Source organism: Amblyomma maculatum, chromosome 1 (assembly GCF_055883805.1).
Source record: "Amblyomma maculatum isolate TAMU_Amacu chromosome 1, ASM5588380v1, whole genome shotgun sequence".
NCBI lineage: Eukaryota > Metazoa > Arthropoda > Arachnida > Ixodida > Ixodidae > Amblyomma > Amblyomma maculatum.
Window position 1 is genome coordinate 366838134 of NC_139344.1, and position 23664 is coordinate 366861797.

The window sequence follows — 23664 nt, forward strand, 5'->3', positions numbered from 1 at the left end:
CAGCCCTTATACATAGCATTCATTGATTACGAAAAAGCATTTGACTCAGTTGAAACCTCGGCGGTGATGCAGGCGTTGCGAAATCAGGGGGTAGACGAGCTGTACGTGAAAGGGCTGGAAGATATATATAGTGGCTGCACAGCAACCATAGTTCTGCATAAAGAAAGTAACAAAATTTCCATAAAGAAAGGTGTTAGGCAAGGAGACACAATCTCCCCAGTACTATTCACAGCTTGTTTAGAGGAAGTATTCAGAGACTTGGAATGGGAGCAGTTAGGGATAAGGGTAGATGGAGAATACCTCAGTAATCTGTGATTTGCTGATGACATTGCCTTGCTAAGCAACTGGGGGGATGAATTGCAAATAATGATTGATGACCTAGACAGGAAAAGTAGAAAGGTAGGCTTGAAAATCAATATGCAGAAGACTAAGGTAATGTTCAACAGCCTCGGGAAGGAACAGGGGTTTACATTAGGTAGCGAAATACTGGAAGTAGTAGGCGAATATGTCTACTTAGGACAGGTAGTAACCGCAGATCCGGACCATGAAAAGGAAAAGCAAGAAGAATAAGATTGGGATGGAGCAAATTTGGCAAGCACTCGCAGATTATGACTAGCAGCTTACCGGTATCACTCAAGAGGAAAGTATACAACAGTTGCATCTTGCCTGTACTCACCTATGGGGCTGAAACGTGGAGGCTAACCAAGAGAGTTCTACTTAAGTTGAGGACAACCCAGAGGGCTATGGAACGAAAAATGGTAGGGGTAACATTAAGAGATAGAAAGCGTGCAGAGTGGGTCAGAGAAATAACTCAAGTTACCGACATTCTATTCGAAATTAATAAGAAGAAATGAACATGGGCAGGACATGTAGTGCGAAGAGAGGATAACCGATGGTCGCTGAAAGTAACAAACTGGATTCCAAGGGAAGGAAAGCGTAGCAGGGGGCGGCAGAAAGTTACGTGGGCGGATGAGATTAAGAAGTTCGCAGGGGTCAATTGGATGCAGCTAGCACAGAACCGGGTTAAGTGGAGAGATATGGGAGAGGCCTTCGCCCTGCAGTGGGTATAATCAGGCTGATGATGATGATGACTTCTGAAGAATGGAACGATCTTTCGAATGATGGTTTGGTTTGGTTTGGTTTGTTGGGTTTAACGTCCCAAAGCGACTAGGGCTATGAGAAACGTCGTAGTGGAGGGCTCTGAATAATTTCGGCAGCCTGGGGCCGAGGCATCTTTCAAATGAAACTGTATCTGTTACTAATCTAAGTAATCTTAATGTTCGCAATTTTTGTATTGTAGTTTATAAGCCAGACAGGTGTGTATAACCTACACATTTTATTGTCTTCTTGCTAGCAAGTGTGGCATAGAAGTAATCATTTGTGCATCCTATTTTGCAAATTGCTTTTCTGCTCACCTACCTCCAAGGAGCGTTTACAGGTCTTGAAGGTAAAATTAAATGTCAAAAATAAATTATATTGTTTTGGGAGCATGATTAGCGCACTTCTGTTGGTTTCATAGAGGTCGAACAGGTATGCCTATGCTCTATTACACTTTGAAGTCACGCGTAATCTGTCACTGAGGTATCATGGTTAAAAAACGTTAAAGAATAATTAATTCTTTCTATAAGACGCCGTTTGAATTGCTATGGACCCCTTTGAATTTTCTAGGGGAATTTTTGATTGACTAATGCAATAGGGAAAGAGCACACTCAAGTACCAATTTAAGGAAATTTTTGGAGGCAAGCTTCTAATCAAACGTTTTCGAATTGCCTGAACGGTGAGTGCCAAACCGTCAACGATTCCGTTTTTAGTGTAATACATATATGAAATTCCTAAACCTCGGTAAGTTGAAACGTGTACAAAAAGGCTGTGAATATCGAGGCCGATTGTAAGTTCACAACAGCTTCATCGAAGTCGCACCGTGAAGGTACTAAAAGAACCAGCGAGCCCAAAACAATGTGTCTCTTTCTTTGTGAAGGGGAATTGCGTCACGAGCTCTGCAACAGCGACAGCACGCACATACTGACGGAGCCAGCTTATGCAGAGAAGACTATGAAAGCAGCAACATCTCTCCAAATCCAAGTAAAATGTCCTTCCCATGCAACCGGTCTTTCAGTTTGAAAAGCTGTTTTCAAACTTTTATTGCATGCAAGCCGGTAAATATCAGACCCAAACGCAAAATAAGTACGCTTTTTGTGTTTTAGTTCAAGAACTTCAAGAATTATTGCATGAGCCTCAAAATTAAAGCACTCTTGTTTCTACCTAGGCACATATGATTTCACCGTTTGGTCGGGAAATCTCAATGTATATATTAATTTTCATATACTACTGAAACACTTTTCAAGAGCTATAACATGGACTGTTGTTTACATGAGGCCTCAGGCAAGTAGATAGCTGGAAATCCTTGTAATTTAGCAGTGGTGCCATTTTAAAGCAGTCCATGAAAACCATTATGGTATAGATAGAACCACCAGTTAATTTTATGTTGGCGCATTTCATGATATTGTTGACAAGAAAAGCTTTTTAGGGTAACTGCTCGTTTCCTAGTAGTGAACGTGAGACACCTACAGCAGGGAATGCTCTCTGAACCACTCTCAAAGAGCCTTACAGGTTCCTTGTTAACTGAAATTCGTGTGTGATTTTCGCATGCATATATGGCGCGCTACTTAATATTAAACATGAAGGATACTTTTCTTTAAAGCAGCATATGTTTTAAAAACGTTTCTTCGAAATCTGTTTTCTAAACTACTTTTACTGCTGTTATAAAGAACTCGTTAGGAAAGCACGCTGCGACGCAGACGTATAAGGTAAGCACGCTGCGATGTAGAGACTTAATTGTAATTGAGCCCTGTATGTACTAATGCGAACGACAGAGAGCATGACGCTAGAATATATGTTTGTATGAATATATAGATTTACTTCAACATCCTACCAGAGCAGCGTCATGAATTAGGTGCCTAATGGTCACGAAGCTGGAGTTCGTTGCTAGACATTACAGATATGCCCTTAAAACCACAATATCGAAAGAAAATAAACTTCTCAAACCAGTTATTTACTCCGTTTGTGTATGATTTTTTAGTCTACGAGCAACTCATAGAAAATTTGGAAGAGAAGCGAGTGTTGGCACTAGGTGGTGCTCGCATTTTTTTAGAGATGAGCTTTGTTTTATTCCACGTGCAGGGGTTCTTCTGCATGGGTGAAGCGGAAGGTTTCGTATCAACAGCTCCATTCCGACAGCTGGATGAAGCCACCTTCACAGAGGTTCCCATTCAGGACCCTCGAGAATGCATCCTGGCCATTTGCTACACGTCAGGCACTACGGGCCTCCCGAAGGGAGCCGTCAGTACACACTACGGTTTCGTGGCCAACATTGCCACCGCAGGGTGAGCGTACGTGCACATTGTGTGTTTTAGAAACGTCATCTATACAATGCCTGTCATAAAAATTAAAGTGCATGGCTATGCATGGTTTGGCAAGTTTGACTTTAGCTTTGATTTTGCTCTAATGGTTATAATTTGCATAGGGATGACGCAGCGGGTTGGTGACCGGAGAGTATTCCATCGGGCGGCCGTGGCAAGATGTTTACCTGTTACCACCTCCCCTCTTCTCTTTGGGCCCTTCGGCGCCACCCTATCACTCACACTTGTTTCTCTATTTAGCTGTAAGGCGCTCCTGCTATAGCACAGGCATTTCTTCCTCACGCAAGTTCGGCAGCTTTCTGATTCAATGCCATTAGTGCTGACACGCGGTTGAGCGAGCCCAAAGACTGGTCCAGAGTCACTGGCATCACCTGAGACGATTAACTTGAGCTCAGTCACTGTGGCCTAAGTGATAGGAGACATCTACTAGCTTTGAGGAACGGTTCATATTCTCCAAAGGGATACAAAGGCTCCAGAAGAGACTTATTATGCACTGAGAAAAACAATAGCATCGATATAGATGCTATCGGTGGTGTTACGAAGTCGCAGCATATTTTGCAGTGTGGGTGCAGCTATAAGTGAATTGATGTGATGCATGCCTATATCAGGCTTATGCGATATGGTGGGCTTGTACTGAGGCGTAAAGTACCATCAAACTTGTTCTCAGAGTATTCACGGCTAAATTTTCAATTTATGGGTTTGTATTCTGTGTGAAAGCCATAAAAATAAAATGGGGGTGCGCAATGTCAGCTGAATCGTAAATTAAAGTGCAGGCAACACTGAAGCGCGTAATGAGTGGCTTATCTTGTAAAGGCGTGGGACAGCACATCAGGACAATTTTTTATCCTCTAGTTCTCGAAGCTGATTTCCCTTGCTGTATGGTAAGCTAGCGCCGCACTTTTAGCACTGGTTTGTTTTCCCAAAACGTGGTATTTTTGACGCACACCGTTGTTTTTGTCGCAGGCACTGCTTTCCGTGGGACGACAGTGACGTTGTGCTCATCGGGTCTCCCATCATGCATGGCTCAGGATTGTTCTGTGTCACTATTGCCGTTCTTTTGGGGGCTACTGTTGTACTCACGACACTCGGCGCCAGCTTAGAACGAGTCAGCGACCTCATCACCAAATACAAGGTGATGTTTCGGTCGGGTCCTTTTACACAACTGCTTGGCATTAGCCCGTCAACTTTTGTTATTTTCGAATGTAATCTTTTTTTTTTTTGTTTGTGAGCTTTGATTCTAGAGGGCATTGGCTTATTAGAGGTAAAATTTACGATGCTTATTCCATTTATTTTCTTATTATGCTGTGTATTGTTCTCTTCAGTCCACTTTTTTATTTAAACTATATATTTGCAAGTTATATAGCATTCAAGATCATTTCATTTTCTCCATTTCCGATTGCACTATTCTGGGTGTGTTTTTATGAGGCCCAAAATGTTCTAAAAGAGGTAACTGAATTAACATTATTTTTGTCCAGGGGCTATACTTGGGGCTACGGCGGACACCAGAGAAGAGACAAAGTGCTTCAAGTCGTTTGCTAATTACCTACATGCGTTAATTAACCTTTTAATTCTTATTTAGGTGGTATATTTTATTTGGACTTGGTGTGTTCCTAGAAATAGTATAGCAAAGGAAAACTATTTCATCACAAACTTGTTACACTGGCTACAAGGTCCACCGATGTCTGCCTGAGAGATAGTTTCGCACAGTAACACTGCTCCAGCGGACACAACTAGCGTAGATCGCTCGGCGAACGCGCGCTTTGAGCTTCGAATTGTTGGTGAAATGACTTTGCGCATTGGGTACCGACGCAGCGGCTATAAGCAGACCGCGATCAAACCGAAATTCACAACGAACCGCCGCGCGCCCGTCAAGCTGTCAGGTGATTCCAACAGAGCAAACTCTTTGCGTGCGGCGACGTACGTCACATGCGCTGTGTTACTGTGTGAAGCAGCCTATCAGGGCGACTGTTCTGATCCGTGTTAAGCGCTCTACAATTAACTTTTTCTTTTTCGCGGCTTTACTATTTGGAGGAAGAGCTTGAATTCTACTAATACAATAAACACCCTAACAAAAATTTAAAAATAATTGATATGTTTAGTTAATAAGCGGACTAATTGAAGTATCTGCATATTAACAGGTGACTGCTGTAACCGCCAATTCCAGGGTAAAATGAATTTAAAGCCGGTTATATTTATACTAAAACTTTGAGCCTTCTGAAGAAAACACTCTAATGCATCCGTTGATGCCTTCAAATTGTTTTTTCATTATTCTCAAGAACACAGGTGGGGTATTTTGTATTAAAATAATACATACATTTTACGTAAAGTTAGCCAGATCAAAGAACACGGTTCTAGTGCACATCAACAATATGGTACCGCTGGTTTTTGCTTATTTTCTTATATGTTTGATGGTGTATGCCTGCTTTTCGAAAATACGGGAGATTTCGAAAAAAATTATTTTCAGTAAGGACTGAACAAATTGGAGCAGAAAATTGTTATTTAAGATTTTTCAGGCACCATGTTTAAATCAATTTGTGAGTTAAAGTTTGGCTTCATCCACTTAAGAACCTTCAAATGTAAAGCGAGAAATTACAGGTAGTGTACTTTAGAGCTTAAAAGCTCGGGCTATTCATATTTTAAGTTTTCACTAGCTTAGACAAAGCTCAAACATAATTAACACCTGCGTACTCAGAATCTGATTAATGATTTTCTGCGCTTGTATGTTTTATACAATGCCAAAGGTCTTCGAATCACAGCAGCGCCTCGCTTAGAAGCCCTTGCGTTCCAGAAGAGCGATGCTGCGGAACTGCATACGCAAATACGTTCTGAGCATTTATTATGGAAACTGTTTATGCAAAAAGAAAAGAAGAAACACCAAAACTCGGTTCGTGACCAGAGACGCTGATGGGGCGATGGCATAATAAGCATTACAAGTAAAAGAAACACCACCTCTCTCGTAACGAAAGTATACGTGTAAGTTTGAAACCATTTGTTACGAAGTTCGCTGTCCAGTAGTCTCGGTTCATTAGTCGGCTTAAGCATGCAGTTAATTTTACGGCGACGTCATTTGCTACGCTCAACGCTCAGCGCCTTTATGAGCATATTTGCTGTATGACTCGTCTCCACGTTCTCACGCATATATAACGTTCTGACGCGTCGGACGTGTGACCCAGAAATGAAGCTAAAGGAGGTCTTGTCCGCACTCTCCGGCATGACTTATTCTCGAGATTAAGTCCACATCCGCTGAGATAAGGGTTTCATGTGCACAGCCCATGTTAAACCTGATTTTGCAGCCGTGCTTAGGAAACATCTTCAGGAGCAGTGGCGCATCCGCAGTGCTCATTATGCTAGTTACGCTGAGAAATCAGCAGTGACTTAAAAGCGTACCGCGCGCAATGACTCCCCATATTTGCTTCGGTGCACGTACCTCTCCTGACGGCGCATTTGAAGTGTCCAGCGAGGATTGAAATAGCTATGTACCTATTTGGATTTGCTAAAGTTAGTTGTTTGCGTCAACCTTAGGGCTGCGTTTCAGGTATTTGCGAAGGTGTATGGGTTTATGGGCCCCTATATCAACACCTACAGATGTTTCAGCAACACGCGCGGATGTTACAGGAGGGGGGTGTTTTGCGGTTGTGTCGCTCTATGGATGGTATTGGGGTCTAAAAGAGGCCGGAGAAAGTGCCAGGTACGTTTAGTCCTTAATGCACCATTTAGTGAGTCGCGCAGGTTTGTGCAATTGCTGAGTGGACAGTTTGATGGCTCACTGTACTGCTATCACTTCATCGAGGTTATCTCCAGGCGGGGTATTTCTATCGTGAAATTTTTGTTGTTGTTGTTGTTGTTGTTGTTGTTGTTGTTGTTGTTGTTGTTGTTGTTGTTGTTGTTGTTGTTGTTGTTGTTGTTGTTGTTGTTGTTGTTGTTGTTGTTGTTGTTGTTGTTGTTGTTTTTCGAATGCATGAGTAGAAGTCTGCACGCATTCCATATATGAAGGGTGAAACCTATTGCGGGGTGTCGTGCGGTGTTCTGCACTTTTCTGCTGTTCCGTGTAGCGGTTCCTGCGATGGCGGAGCCATTCTTATAGAAATTGTAGCTGTTTTTTTTTTTTCTCTGGGCTCCGTCGCGAGCCATTCCAGGACCTTGTCTTAGTAGCTTGTTTCGAGTTTTTGGATGAAATAATTTCATACGATATATGATCCGTTTTTGTATCACGTGGTGGTCACTACCTATGGTGTCCGGTCACACCTCGTGCAGCGTCGTGAGTCAACCGTTGGTAGTGAAATCCGGGGACGTACCCCTGATAATGTCGTTCCCCATATGTGCAGTTGTATGGGGGTTTGCCACAATCGTAAGTGGATATTGCATGAATGTGTTGTACACTAAGGCTCTGTTCGGGGTATGTGAAGTAACTCCAAGCCGTGCGACTCGCATTAGAATCCCTGATTTCTGCTCGAACCGGGACCATAGCAAACATTGCGTGGCCAAAAGTGTTTTGTCATGCACGAATAAATTATATGCCCAATTCATTTAAGAGATCGAGGTTCCAGTAATTTAACTCTGCGGGCTGTTTTTATGATGGTACTAAATGGATATTTTGATATTTGTGCGCAAAGAAATTGTCTTCATATAGTGTATTCTGCCGAGGTGTTCAAAAACATTTCAAAACAGTTCAAAAAGAGCGAGGTGTTCAAAAACATTTTTTTTTTTTACTTAGGCATCGTGACGATTAGTGTCAGAGATGATTGTGATTGAGCAAATGCTATGCCTTAGTATTGATTTATTTGGTCTGCTAGCGTAAAAGAGTCATGAAACCACGTGCGTTATTTCTTCAGGCATGTGCAAAGCCTTTTTCATACGAAATTGTTTCCTCAACCCATTTTGCGCAGATATTCCTGACGAACAGCTCCAGTCACCCTACGAAAATTTGAAAAGAAAAATTGGCCCTCCCATTTGCTCCTGCTGTTACACCTCAGCTGAGAAGTTGTATTAGCTAACTTCTAGCTACGACCGCCTACTTTCGGTGTGATTCGAGGTGCAGCCTTAATGGGTCATATTGGAGACATTTAGTTTAGCACTACCGGTCACCGCTGCTCGCTACCGCTAGCGCGCCGTCAGCAGCGCAGGCTCTGATTGGTCCCTGCGTGCCGAATCCGCCAGCATTTGACGGGAACGTGGCGCCATCTGCCATTATTAGGGCGATCTGCGCATGCGTGCTGACGCTCCCGCGGTAGCAGTAGACGGTCTCGATCAGCGGTAGCACTAAACTAAATGTCCCTATTATTGTCATTTAGTATGCTTTAGTAGCAGCCTCTATGCTTACGCTTCCTCAGGGGCTTGTTCGGTTTTCTGTTGTTGCTTATCGTGGCGGACAATATACATTTCCAAACTGGCCACAGAAAATTTATTGAAACCTAAATACCTGTACATCTTTGAGGTTTTCCGTTGCTGAATCTGCGGTCCCTACGGGAAAAAAAAACGAGCTTCACCTTCCTCAGGCTATATTGCCGCGAAACCTTCAAAACAGTATTTGTTGTTTTTTAACAGCCGCCGGCATACAGGCTTATCACTCTGATTCTGGACCGCGTATCAGTCCCGTAATCTTTGTTAATGCTCGATGTCGCGAGTCACACATTTATCAGTTTTGTTGTAGCGCAAGATGCACCGAGATCTGTCTCGAAGGTTGCGGCCACTCGGGTGTCTTTCCGCAATGTTCCAGCTGTGCTGGTAGCCGTTTGCGACGTTATCTAGATTGTTCTGTGCAGCCTTTAAATTGAGCGTTGCCGAGTGTGACGAGCATTCTTTGTCCGACGACTGACGAGCACGTTTGTTTCTATCGCCGCCGCCAAGTTGCTTAGTTCTTTTGCGGGCGCAAGTCAGCCCAATAAAGAGTTAATTTCCGTGCCATCAAGCCTGTGTCTTCATTTGTGTAATCGACCCTGGTCACCACCACGTGACAATATTGCTTTCGTGCTTACCATAGCTTCTTTATTTGCAGGTGACAGCCTTTGCGCTTCTACCTGCTTACTTAAGATACCTTGTAGGCGAAATGCAGAAGACGGGCAATCGCCTCGCTGGTGTCCGTCGGATCTGTGTCGGTGGTGGAGAGTTCACGGAGGCTGACCGCAAGGTGGTGCAGACCACGTTTAGTGACCTGGAATGCGTAGTGAACATGTACGGCATGACCGAATCAATGGGCATCATCTGCTCACCCTCAAGACACGCGGCCCTGGGGAGCGACGTCGGCTTTCCCGCTCCGTGGTCGCAAATCAAGGTAAACTCAGAAGACAAAACGCAAGAATTTGACGAACGTTTTTTTTTTTTTTTTTTTTTTTTTTTTAATGCGCTTTTCACTTTTCTTTCACGCTGAGTGAGCTACGGAGACAGCGATATATTTCTTAATGCAGCTATTCTGACAACGTTTCCTCTGCATACGAGTCGTCATTTTAAATCGGAAGCCTTTATAAAGCTTATGAGAAACGAAGCCTGCCGTTGAGGGCAGACAATGGTACGAAAACTTGAGATAGGTCAAGCAGGACTATTACGTCATCACCACGAAAACGAGTTAGCAAACGGCGTCATATTTGATGAGGCCTCACCGATAAAAGGTGCTTTTTTTTTTTTTATAAGGACGCATTATGTTTTTTTTTTTTTTTTTGTACAGGACTGGGAGGAATTAAGATTTGATTTACTTGGCTGTATATTACTCGTATAAACGTTATTGTATAAGTATTTGTTACCAAAGCAATGGACTGACGGTTGAAGCATTACGCCCAATATATTTCATGAATGCACTACATGGCGGATATTTAAGCACCCATGGGAAGTTGTTTTAGCGCGGCAACTTTAAACTGGGTGCCTTGCAGGTTGTTGACATGACGACGCGGCAAGAACTGGGCCCCAAACAAATAGGCGAGATCTGTTTTCGAGCACCAAGTGCAATCAAGGAATACTACAAGGCACCGAAGGAGTCGGCAGAGTTCTTCGAAGGCAACGGCTGGTGCAAGTCAGGTGCAGTGCGGACTATTATAGGCCCGAGGTTTAATGTCACCGGCTTAGCGGATAAGATAATAATCGCCATGTTATGTTTTACTTTATCTGGGGTTAACGCTTGGCTGAAATTATGAGAGAAAATGGTAAATGTGATGGTGTTTTTTTTTATGTATTTATATTTCGTCGATCACCTTTCAAAGCAGCAAGCGCTGAACGCCTGACCTATGATTGTGTGGCGTCGGATATTTGAGAACGGAGGACTTAGGCACTTAATTTTTGATGCCGCATAGGCCGGGGCGGTTTAACAGACAGTTACTAGTTACTAGTGAGGAATTACATGACATGAAGCGTTTTATGTTCCGCTGCAAAACCGAACAAAGCACCGTAAATTTCCCCTTAACTGTACTTTACACCGGCGCTCAGAATTGATGTCGGTGATTATTATAATGCCTCAGTAGAATTGTTTATTGCAAGCCTGTGCAGAGCTGGAGTACTAGTTTGAGGTTTAACTACACTGCTGGTACTGCCGATGGCTTTTTATTTAGCTTACCATTAGCAGTGGCGCAAAAGCAGGGAAATTGTAGTTGGTTTATGTTTTGGGATTCTCAACGGCCTTCCTTTCAAAGCAGGGCCCTGAACATCTAAACCAGTCAGATTCTAGAAGACTGCTTTGGATTCAGAACAGGATGTGCGGTATTTGGCGTTAGCTGACGGCATACTTTCTGGTGGGAAACGAAAAAGTGCGAAAGAAAGGCCTGAAACAATTGATGCTGAGGAGTGCAAAAGCAGCAGTTCGGGCTAGTTGGTGCATATTCCTCACAATGAAAGAAGAAGCCAGTTCTGCTAGGAACCAAAAACAAACTCGCTTCTACTGCTGAGGTGCGCTATTTATTTATTTATTTATTTATTTATTTATTTATTTATTTATTTATTTATTTATTTATTTATTTATTTATTTATTTATTTATTTATTTATTTATTTATTTATTTATTTATTTATTTATTTATTTATTTATTTATTTATTTATTTATTTATTTATTTATTTATTTATTTATTTATTTATTTATTTATTTATTTATTTATTTATTTATTTATTTATTTATTTATTTATTTATTTATTTCAGGCTAGCATTCGCTGTTTTTCACAATAATGGATGCAATACGGGCGTCGGCAATTCATATATGGTCTCATAGTCGTTACTATTAAGACGCCGAAACTAAAGCGTTTTAATCTCTAAGCAAGACACGAAAAAATTGGTGGTGGCTTAGCTTGGTTAAGCCTGGACTTTAGAAGCGGAAAGCTTCGGCGATGCCATGACTTAGCTTGTGGTTCCTTGGCGTAGTTGTGGCTTACCTTGAGTTGAAAGCCACGAGATCTTGTATTGCACTTACCGCTGACAGAGAACTTCAGACTTCAAGAAGAGCGAAACAGTCGACATTGTCGCCTTCGGAAATTAGAACAACGGCAAAAAAAAAAAAAGGAAGAGTACACATTTCCATATCCAGAGTTGACAAACAGCGAACCGGTTGCATAAATTAAACGCGTACTCACTGCTCTCCACATAACGTATTCCTTTCAAACATTTCCGTTCAGCCGGCTGCAACTCAGATACGCATGAAAATTTACGTGCTAGCTGCCACTGCTTGCACCCATCTCATTACTGTGAATTGCTCTGCTAGTGCTAACATAGTCATCACACTTAAACGCTCCGAAAGGAACGCTCCTTTTTTTTGTTTATACTAATATTCAACATAGGTGATGCGGGGTACTATGATGAAGACGGTCGCCTCTACGTCGTCCAGCGTCTGAAGGAAATGATCAAGTGTATGGACAAGCTTGTTGTTCCAGCGGAGCTTGAGGAACTGATCCTTGAGGAGCACGGGGAGCATATATGTGAAGTGGCTGTTGTGGGACTGACACATCCCGAGTACGGAGAGGCTCCGGCTGCTGCCGTCGTAGTGAAGAACAACAGCGCCAGCGAGGGTGACGCTACACATCTTGCCAATAAGATCAAGGCCACCATCAAAGGTAAGCACTTAAGTAAGCACTTAACAACACGTTGTTTGTTACTCTGTTTGTTACTCTCCGTAAGCAAAGACAGCGGGGATTCCTCTTGAGTTTGAAGTACGTCAAAAGCACGTTTTTAATCGCCGTGTGTTTCAGCAAACTGCCGCAGAATATGAAGGGCATCCACCACTTCACTCGTCATCTCACCAAATCGGTTCAGTATCATAAATGTCGTTTTACACGGCGCACTTTGTTACAGGCGGGAAGAAGGCGCCCTGAGCTGTTACTGTTGGCTTGAATCATTATATTTTTGGCCATTCTCTAGAAAGCAAACATAATATTAACACTTTGTTACCTTTATTTTTCGAAGAAAAAAAAAAGGTCGTTAAATCAGAACTATCGCAAAATTATTTTTGTCACTTCAAGTTAGTCAAATCATCAGACTCCATGGGCGCCTGAGGTTGAATTGGCTTACGTCGTTAAATCCGGCGTGTCATTAAATCGGGTTTTGTTATATCGAGTTTTCACTAACCACTAGTTTCTCAGGGAGTTTCGTGATGCCACTTTGTTACTTCTTTAGCGAGTTTGACAGCTTACTATTATGACGTCTGCCATGAGGCTTAAATGGTCCTGTTGCATAATAAAACGATTTCCTACGTTGTCTCGTTCAAAGACTTGCAAACAAGTAAGTCAGCATGCTTATAAACCCGGCCGCATGTTGTTGTTGTTGTTGTTGTTGTTGTTGTTGTTGTTGTTGTTGTTGTTGTTGTTGTTGTTGTTGTTGTTGTTGTTGTTCTCCTCTAAGCCGCATGTCATGCGTATATACATACTTGCTTTCGAACGCGTCGTCTTTTCGGGATTCCACGTGCGAGCGAAAGAGCACGCGGGAACTTGCTCAGAAGAAATAGCTCAAAAAATATCCGCCTGACATATGGCGCTTCCTGGTCCAAGAAGTTGGTCAGACTGAACAGCGGCAAACATAAACAACTACGGTCAGATATATAACATACACGTTAAATCTCAAACGGTGTTTATGAACTCTGTCAGTCTTCACGAAAATCGAAGCCTACACGTTAACGCTTCCTCGTCCCCATCAAACGGGTGAACCACTCGTGAATACGCGCTAGAGGTAAAGGACTCCGTTTCTGAGAGAATCTCACGTCTACATTCGGAGAGAAACATCACAATTACGTACTGGCTACTCCAAGAACACGCAGGCACGTTCGATCGGTATGGTTACAGTGGTGTTGTATGTCTATGCTGAATGGTCCTTTGCATGATGTTGTGGCTTGCAACTATAGCTGGTGAGTATATTGAGATAAAGGAGGCACAAACTAATAATTAAGTCATCAGCAAAGCACATGAACGCGGATGAGGATACTAAGGGAAGACGACAGCGTTTCCACGTCATACCTTTAAACAAAGAACTTTCTCTTACCTGTGCAGGAGTTGTATTAAGAATTACACAGGCAACAAAATAGTAATTTTAGTGATTTCTGTGGGATACAGATGCGTCTTCCTGTAAAAATTCGTCTGTTTTTATAGCTAGTCCGCTGTCACACGCATTTAAGATTTGCATCTCAAAATAATATGCTTCTCCCCAAACTTGCAGATTGCTAAAATGCAGCTTCTGTTCATAAAAGATGACAATAGTAACGGCCAAACTACAAGCCTACTTCTATATTACACATATTATGCAAAATTTTGCAGGCTTGTGTTATTCAATGAAAAATAAAATTTAATTCCAGATTCTCAATATGGACTTCTAAAAAGCAGTTCCGCAGCATTTTCAGGCCTTATCTATTCAATATTTCCATAAATGATATTGTGCAATCAGACCCGACTGTAGTATTTATGACCTATATATATGTTGATTTTATCAGTCTGTTTATTTATCATGAAGACTGCCAGCAATTGCTAAATCACGGAAATGAAATGTTATTGAGTTTAGGAGAGGGGGCTTCTAGAAACAAATTAACCATAAAAAAATCAAGAACTCAAACTGTTAAATAAAGTCGAAATATAATTCAAAAACCTATTCTTACACTTAATTCTAATCCTGTTGAGAAAGCAGCTTTAGAACCATGTAATTTTCTCGGAACATATCAGCTAGGACTTGCACCTAATTATTGTGGTGGTGGTTGTAGTTTTGGGGGCTGAACGTCCCAAAGCGACTAATGCTAAGAGGGGCGCCATAGTGAAGGTCTCCGTAAATTTTGGCCCCGTGGGGTTCTTTAATTTGTACACTGACATTGCACATTGCACATCACACAAGCGCCTTGCTTTTCGCCTCCATCGAAAAGCGGCCGCCGCATTCAAGATTCGATCTCGCCTCCTTGGACACATGTAGTCGAGCGCCCTAATCACTGCACCATCACGGCGAGGCCCTACATGATTTAAATATTACTGTTTCCAAAATGGGGACAATTACTACCGTCAGTTCTCGTTATCGAGATCAGGTGTCTTCAAAAAAAAAATAAGTGTTGTCTTCAATATGCCTTGAGAATGTGCTGTGAATAATTTGCAGAGATTTGGTTTTGTTAGTGTAGATAATTTGTTAATTTTAAAACATCCATAGGTTGTTTTTGTTTTTTTTTAATGAAGTCAGGAATACTGTAACTAACCTATGCACACATTGGCTAATTTGTGTACACATAAACACGCTTACGATACAAGACGCTCTGACTACTGGGATGTACCTTACAGCAGTACAAATGATCGGAAACAAAGGAAATGCCATATATCTTAGGTTATTCATTAATTACATGGAAACAGCACGAATATAGAAACTTACGTTTACAGAAATAAAACACCTCTCTGTGTTGCCTTTCGTGTTTTGATGTGGTTGCATCCTTTTAAATTTAATGCTTTCTTTATCAGTCAGCAATTTTTAGTTTACATTGTAACATGTCGAAGATATAATCTAGCCCATAATGCTTGCCATTTGGTGTTTCAATTGTTTAACATCCTTATGTTTAGTAGGGCCATTTTTTTAACCTACACCAGCTACACTAGTGTAGCAAAATACCATTGGAGGTATTGGAAATTTGCTACACCGGTGTAGCTGGTGTAGGATAAAAAAATGGCCCTAGTATTTTTAGTGTTGCCAGTTACACTATTGTGTTCTGAGATGACTTTTGCTTTACATCAACACATACTTCTACCACGTATGGTTTTGTTATTGCTATGCTAGAAACTTTGTTATGATTGCGGGCTTCCACACGCCTCAAAATAATCTGCTGAAAAATAATTTATTTCTGTTTATTTTCTCACAGCATTCGTAAATATCCTGTTGTCCGCCGCGGTTGCTGATTGTAAGGGGGTGACTGCACTGTCGATCTGCTTAAATGCCGCTTTTTCTTCCATCCTTCATGTCTTCACTTGTACATCCCAGTCGAAAAAAACTACAGAACTGTGTCAAAAATGCGGGAAAATATCCTGTAGCCCCAGCAGATTTTTCTGTAGTTCTGTAGTTTTTCTGTAGTATATTTCTGTTGTCTGTTGTCCTGTAGCACTTTTTTGTTGTAACTACACAAATTTCTGATGTTACTACAGCATGTTCTGTTGTCACAACAAGTTTCCAGTCAAAAACCGCACAGAAATTCTGTCGTAACATCAGAAAATTTTCTGTACTTTTTTCCAACTGGAATGACTTAATAAAATATACTGAAATGGCTTATCAGTGCAAATACATCAAACCTTATCATTCTTGTTTTAGGCTTCAGCCTCACCTTCTTCGTAAAGAAAAACAGAAGGATGGTATTTCACATTTGAGCATTTGTAGCGCATATATCTTAATTAAAAGCAACTATTCTGAAATGAAGGCCAGTGTTTCGCCGCAGCTATTTCCGCTGCGCATAACGTCATCCATTTAGTGACGATCCACAATGTACATTTTTATTTGTCTCTACTTGAGCTTCCACACTGCTTTATACAAATAAGCATTTCTTATTCCTTTCCAGATAACCTGGCTGACCACAAAAATATTTACGGGGGCGTCTTTTTTTTCGAGTCTCTGCCAAAGACACAAACCGGAAAGGTCAGCCGCAATGCGCTCGCAAAAGCGTGCTTGACTAAAAATAATTTGTGAATTATAAAAAAAGCAGGCTATTTTTTAAAATAAACTACATTAAGAAGTTTCTCAATTGGAGTGCATTTTTTTTTTTTTTCGTATTTGTAGTCGCTATGATGCCGTCAGCCGGAAACGAAGACTGTGGAGGTATGCTGTTGATATACGCGTTAACACTCACTTTTATCTGCAAAATAGAGGCACACACAGAAATGCTATTTAAATGATTCTATTCTGCCTGATGTTACCACGCATTTCCACTGCAAAAGCTATTAGAGCTGGGCTAACCGTCTTAGCTCTACTATTTCAAAGAAGAGAGCGGTTTCGACCATTCAACGGTGCTGAACCGAAAGTCGAGCGTTTGCTCAAATCAGGGAGCGTGGAAATCACGGGACTACACACTGGGTTCAAATCGCGCTGGAGCCACTGACGGTCGCAGAGATAGTATACGTATTCGAGTGAATGCCTGTAATGTTTTGGTGGAAGCGGGCAGTCTCGCTTACGGAGGGTTTGCAAGTGTTGTCTCCTGGGATTGAACCAGCCTGAACCTAGTTTAGACAGTTCGTGTACATGTACATTGTAAGACAGGGTTTCTGTGGTTTGACTCCTCTATGGCTGCTCGCGTATGTCAAGGGCACCACGGCCGGGTATAGATGTCACGAAACGGCCGAAGGAATATTTAAGGGGTGATCCAGGAGACGAGCTGCATGGGCAGCGGTGGAGGGTAATGCTAGGCAGGGCACTGGAAGATTGTGTGACGATGCGTTTGGCGACGTTGTATATATAATCGTGCAGATATGCACTGGTGCTGATAAGGTTCGTCAGATGTGTCAAGAAGAAGCGAGCGCTGCACGTGCGAGGAAGACGAAGCGAGGAAGACGAAGCGGCGATTGATCACTTTAACGAATGGCAGCAGTGGGCCTAACGCTACAAAAGCGGCCAGCTTACCCTCCTCACACCCTGACTTCGCGATTACAAGGCGTGACGGTGCAATTCTCCTTGCATCGACAGCTGCTGCTCTGTATACACTAGTTTTGCTGCTGCCACTATGTTTCGATATTATGTTGATCGCCTTGGCCTCAGGTTTTTGGCTTCTATGTACCTTCACTTTTTGATTTACTTAGTTCCTGTTGTCCTGGTGCGTGTAGAGGTTCAGGATAGAGTGGAAAGTTTGGCTTGTGAGAGGAGGCCTTCTGGAGGATGGAAGTAGGCTGCAGGTGTGTGAAGAGGGCGGAGTATCAGAGTAAGTGGATATGAGTGGTACTTTGTGGTTTCGTACATGAAGAAAACGCACCGCCTGGTGACCATGTTGTGTCACTTGTTGCTGCTACTGGTGCACTCTGGAATATTAATCAAGATGCACACGTTCTAATGCCTTTTCTAGTTTTCGGGCTTCAGCCGTTCCGCTGGGTTCATACCTGCTGTAGCTTGTGGTAGGATGAAGCTTGGTCAACAAATTGCGTGAAACGTGTATCAGTGTTGCGTCTAACTATGCACTCGAGCTTAAATTTAGTTTGTAGGACGCTTCAAATGTGCGCTGTTGCCCATGGCCTCTACTTCTCCCGAAACTGCCAAGGCGTCAGCCCTGAAGCCAAGCAGACCACGTCGCTCGATGCCACGACGACAGCCGATGAAGCACAGACCACACTATATGATGACACTGCACTTGAAACGCTGCTGCATTCCAGTGATTAAGGGGCATCATCAACGGAGCTGCTGGCTTTAACTTCACACTTTCCAAGAGGAGTGCCGAGCTGCTACTCTGCAGACTGATTGATTTATAGAAAGGGAAAGGTGCGGTAACTGTCTCACTTGTTTTCTGTGGACTGATTTATTTTTTTTTTATAGGAAGGGAAAGGCGCGGTAACTGTCTCACTTGTTTTCTGTGGACACCGCAACCGCGCCGTAAGGGAAGGGAGGAAGGTGGGAATGAAAGTGGAAAGAGAGAAAGGGGAGCCGTAATGGAGGGCTACGGAGTAATTTCGAACACCTGGGGATATATATATATATCTTTAACGAGCACTGACATCGCACAGCACACGGACGCCTCTTCGTTTCGCCTCCGTCGAAACGCAGCCGCCGAGGTCGGATTCGAACCCGGGTACTCCGGCACAGTAGTCGGGCGTCTTACCACTGCACCAGCCCGGCGGGGGCCTCTGCAGATGGAACTGCCGCTGCAGGTACTCGATCACGAGCGGCTAGCTCGGCCTGGGCTAGGTCCGGTGGCTTTGGCTCCAGAGACGCTGAACTATGAAACATCTCGTGTTTCCGTAATTTTTGGCAGAGTCGTTGCGAACTCACTTTGGACGTGGAGAGAAGTCAAACGCGCAGGGTGGCAGGACTGCATTGAGCACTTCATCAACGTATATGGCGTCGTCGTGCCTGCTTACAGTTGGAATCTCTGTCTGGATGGCGAAGGCGACTACTAGTATTTCAAGTAGTGTTATACGAGAGTAATTGCTCATTAGTATCAACTAAATCGTGGTTATGTGGCCACCCGTGAAGCGAAACCGCTTCCATAAAACCAAACGAAGGAAAATTTGCTTCTGGATCGGAATTCGAAGACAGAACAACTGCCTCACGTGGGAAATCGATAAGCAAAGCGGGCTAATGTGATTGGCACGCGTAATAGGACGAGAGAAACTCGATCAGCAGTTTATAGTCGTCCCGATTTTAGACACCATCGCTCTCCCTTTGAGTCGTAGATTGGCTGTAGACTGCTTTAGTGAGGTCATGGTTCATGGTTAGAACTCAAGGCCGTGATGATGTTTTTTTTTTTTTTCAATCATGAAGTTTCTGAGGAACACTATACAGCTTTTTTTTTTTTTTTTTTTGTAGTATGTAACCACGCTGAGGTAGATGTCAGTTATCAACTAAGCCCTTTTTAGGTAGCAGGTTATAACTGGCACTTTCAACTGGCCTAATTACTCTTGTGTAGCCAGTGTTGTAGCAGCGCTTGTGTGCCAGGAACTTGAATGCAGCTTCTGTAATGTTATTTAAAAGCCCTTTCATTGCGCATAGGTTCTCTGTGATCCGAAGTATTGTTTACAAGGAAACGAGGACTTTTGCAGGCGAATCGCACCAGCCCTATATGCCAGAGAAAATGCAAGTGCGCGATTGTTGTTACCAGAGAACGATCCCTACATGCGATAGCGGTCTGAAGAAAAAAAAAAGAAAGAAAAGTGAAAAAACAGCACCCAGGGTGCGGACAAATATGAAAGTGAAGAGTACTATACTAATAAAAAATAGGTTAAAGTCAAATATGCAGCGAGAAATATATAAATGGCTAATATGCCATGCCGAATTCAGGCTTCTATGTGGCATTGAGGCTTAGTATTGGTCGAGGCGCAGTGGTTACGGCGCTCGACTACTGCTCCCAAGGACGCGGGATCGAATCCCGGCCTCGGCGGCCGCTTTTCGATGGAGGTGAAAAGCAAGGCGCCCGTGTGCTGTGCGATGTCAGTGCACGTTAAAGAACCCCAGGTGGTCGTTATTTCCGGAGTCCTCCACTACGGCGTCTCTCATAGCCTGAGTTGCTTTGGGACGTTAAACCTCACAAACCAAACCAAACCAAACCAAACGGTCGCATTGAATGACGGAAGCGTTGCGGAGCTTGCACACCTGGCGGAAAAGCGCCACGCCTTCCGCCTTCTGTTGCGCTGCTGAAGACCAGTTCCTACTTTTTTACACCAGCCGAAGTTAGCTTCGGATGTATATACCACGCTTTTTGAACACCGCCACGAAGATGGTACCCCTCAACCCTCCCCCATTGCATGCCTGCATGACAGATTAGAGATCGTAGTTCTGGCAGCATCACATACGAAGAAGCGCATGTGAAAGATTTCAGTTTGGTACAACATTCTGGCAGGTGTTTGCGTTTGAACCATATTTAAAAACTGCCGCATCGAGACTGTAGCTGCCGGTAAGCTGCAAAATGAACGTGCAGCAACACTGAGGGCAGAATGTGGATAATTACTGGTTTTAAAGTGGCATATTTTGTGAATCAACTGAGTGAAAAAGCAAGTTCATTAGATGCCCACCTTTAGGAGCGCCCCAGGGTGTTACAAAAATACGTTTATCGATAGCATCCAGGACTTTTAAACAACGTCTGAAACCAACAAATTGACCTGTTTTGAGTCGCGTGCGCACAAGTGTTTTGGCATGCATTGGCATAAACTGAGAATATTTTGCAGCTACAAGCACCTGCAGGCGGAACGCAGCAAAACACTTGTGCGCACGCGACTCAAAACAGGTCAATTTGTTGGTTTCAGACGTTGTTTAAAAGTCGTGATAATACGCCCTTTCGCAAAAACAAAAAGGATACTTTGTTCCTGACCTATGCCTTAAGTAAATGAGGGTGCAGGGGGAGTTCTGTAGTAGTATGAACGGTTTGTATTTTTGTGGAGTAAACGTTAGGCTCGGTTTTTTTTTCGTTTTTTTTTTCCTTTTTTTCGTGTTTTTTTCAGCACAATTGTTCTTCGAGATTCCCGTCGACACGGTGGGCGACGCTTAGTTGACACAGAGGCAAAGGGCGATGCACTCAGAGCAAGAGACGAAACTTAACTTCATATAACGCTAACAAAAATTTAGATTTGTATCTTTCAAAGATGAAAGCGTCATCACTTTGGATTACGAAGACTGACTCAAAACTGAGCACAATTTATCAGCAGGCTGTTTGGGGCAAGATAGAAGCATAATAAGTAGAATGTTGAGGTAGTTGATAGTCTGACATGATGAAACACAAAGCTGAATAGATGAGAATACACAGAAGACACGCGCGCGCCCACGCACACATGTCTGTCTGTCTCTCTCTCTCTGTGTGTTTGTGTGTGTGTGTGTGTGTGTGTGTGTGTGTGTGTGTGTGTGTGTGTGTGTGTGTGTGTGTGTGTGTGTGTGTGTGTGTGTGTGTGTGTGTGTGTGTGTGTGTGTGTGTGTGTGTGTGTGTGTGTGTGTGTGTGTGTGTGTGTGTGTGTGTGTGTGTGTGTGTGTGTGTGTGTGTGTGTGTGTGTGTGTGTGTGTGTGTGTGTGTGTGTGTGTGTGTGTGTGTGTGTGTGTGTGTGTGTGTGTGTGTGTGTGTGTGTGCGTGCGTGCGCGCGCGCGCGCGCGCGCGTGTCTGCGTCTTCGGTGCATTGTCGTCTGATCAGCTGCGCGTTTCATCATGTCTGAAGAAGGAAGCAGTTAAGCTGAACGACTTGGGCAAAATAGATAACAAGCCCATAGAAAGAGAAGAAGACACTTGGCCCTTCCTCTTTCTTGCTCTGTTCTTTTGATGACCTAAGCACCAGCTGACCCGCCAGACAATAACTGAGCTCACAGCTCACTCATCACTTCTCTGGTGCCCAGGTGTGCCTGCTTATTACGCTTCTAGCAGCTCCGGCGCCCCATAAGCCTCATCTAGACGCCAGCACATGCCGGCCTCCCTGGCAACGGGGAGGTTAATTCCCTAGCCCGAGGTCTTACATTTTGGGCTAGAGGAATGGAGCCCCCTCTACCTGCCGAGGAGCGCCTGCTCTGTTTCCTTGATATTCTCTGTACCGGGACAAATGAAGAGAATACACAACCCCAGCCCCATCTCTTACCATAGCGCAGGCCGCACACTGGCGAAGCTTGCAGACTCAGACTGCGCCATACCTTACACTTCTACATGACCGATACCCAGACCAGTTTTCCTCATCATGCAGGCTTTTCGGCAAGCCAGAACACTTCCTACACATCCTTCTTACATGCCCCGCCTTTCCTCATCCCCCATCACCGATCGTCGCAGAGTTTTACTAGGAGTCTCTTATGAAGAGCACTTCAAATGAAGACCAGCGCACAATTATCTCCAGTTCTATGAGGAGGATTGCTCTCTAGGGACTTTCTTTTGCCTTGTAAGGGTGTCTCCCGTGTTGTAAGGGAGCACCAAAGTGCCATGATGGGGGCTTCGCCCCCACTTTGCACAAATGGCAATAAAAACGTTTCTACCACCACCACATGACATCCAGAGCACACGGATGCCTCTCCGTTTCGCCTGTATCGAAATGTGGCCGCCAACAGTCGTGCTCGAACCCGAGTACTCCGCTACTGTAGTGGACTACTACTACTGCGCCACCACAGCGTGGCACATTATAGCCCCTCCCAACTTGGTGACAGCATATTGTACCATTAATTCACACAAACCATCAGTGAATCAGTGTTCATAGATATAACAATTCTAGGGGCACTTTCGACTACTAAGGTCGGTCATGAGGGCTGATGGCACTATCAGTATCATGAACTGTCACTGTCATCTTCAGGAACTATTACTGTCACTATCATCATCATAATTACATTCACTAACTACCACTAACCATCGCTGTCAGTCCCTATCTACCACCAACTAAAGTTTTTTCACCGACAGCTTTAAAAGTAAACAGAAGCCAGCGAAATCTCGCAGTATCCTACGGAATCTCGAGACGTGTGAAACGGAGAGGCATCCGTGTGCTCTGGATGTCAGACGGTGGTGGTAGAAACATTTTTATTGCCATTTGTGCTAAGTGGGGGCGAAGCCCCCATCATGACACTTGGGTGCTCCTTTAAAACACGGGAGACACCCTTACAAGGCAAAAGAATGTCCCTGGAGAGCAATCCTCCTCATAACACTGGAGATAATTGTGCGCTGGTCTTCATTTGAAAATCTCTGCGAAGTGTGACACTTCACCCTGCTGGGGTGATGCAGTGGTAAGACACCCGACTACTGCCCGGGGTTCCCGGATTCGAACCCGACCACGGCGGCTGCCTTTCGATGGAGGCGAAACGAAGTGGCGTCCGTGTGCTGTGCGATGTCAGCGCACGTTATAGATCCCCAGGTGGTCGAAATTACTCCGTAGCCCTCAGCTACGGCACCCCTTTCTCTCTTTCCACTTTCACACCCATCTTCATCCCTTCCCTTACGGCGCGGTTCAGGCTTCCATAGAGCAAGTGTGACAGATACTGCGCCTTTCCCTTCCTGTGAACCAATAATAATAATAATAATAATAATAATAATAATAATAATAATAATAATAATAATAATAATAATAATAATAATAATAATAATAATAATAATAATAATAATAAATTATTAATAATAATAATAATAATAATAAATTATTATTATTATTATTATTATTATTATTATTATTATTATTATTATTATTATTATTATTATTATTATTAT

The 23664-nt window shown here is 43.3% G+C and overlaps 1 protein-coding gene across 1 annotated transcript in view; it reads left to right on the top strand.

Annotated features, from left to right (window-relative positions):
- Positions 1–16520, top strand: part of LOC146208060 (uncharacterized) — a 39227-nt gene extending 22707 nt beyond the window's left edge. Inside the window, exons 4-10 of the mRNA XM_084591729.1 lie at positions 1979–2082; positions 3181–3383; positions 4383–4551; positions 9415–9690; positions 10283–10427; positions 12167–12439; positions 16381–16520. Of these exons, the coding sequence (XP_084447855.1) occupies positions 1979–2082; positions 3181–3383; positions 4383–4551; positions 9415–9690; positions 10283–10427; positions 12167–12439; positions 16381–16508 (1298 nt within the window). The 3' untranslated portion in view covers positions 16509–16520. The remainder of the gene's footprint in view (positions 1–1978; positions 2083–3180; positions 3384–4382; positions 4552–9414; positions 9691–10282; positions 10428–12166; positions 12440–16380) is intronic.
- The last annotated feature ends 7144 nt before the right edge of the window (positions 16521–23664 follow it).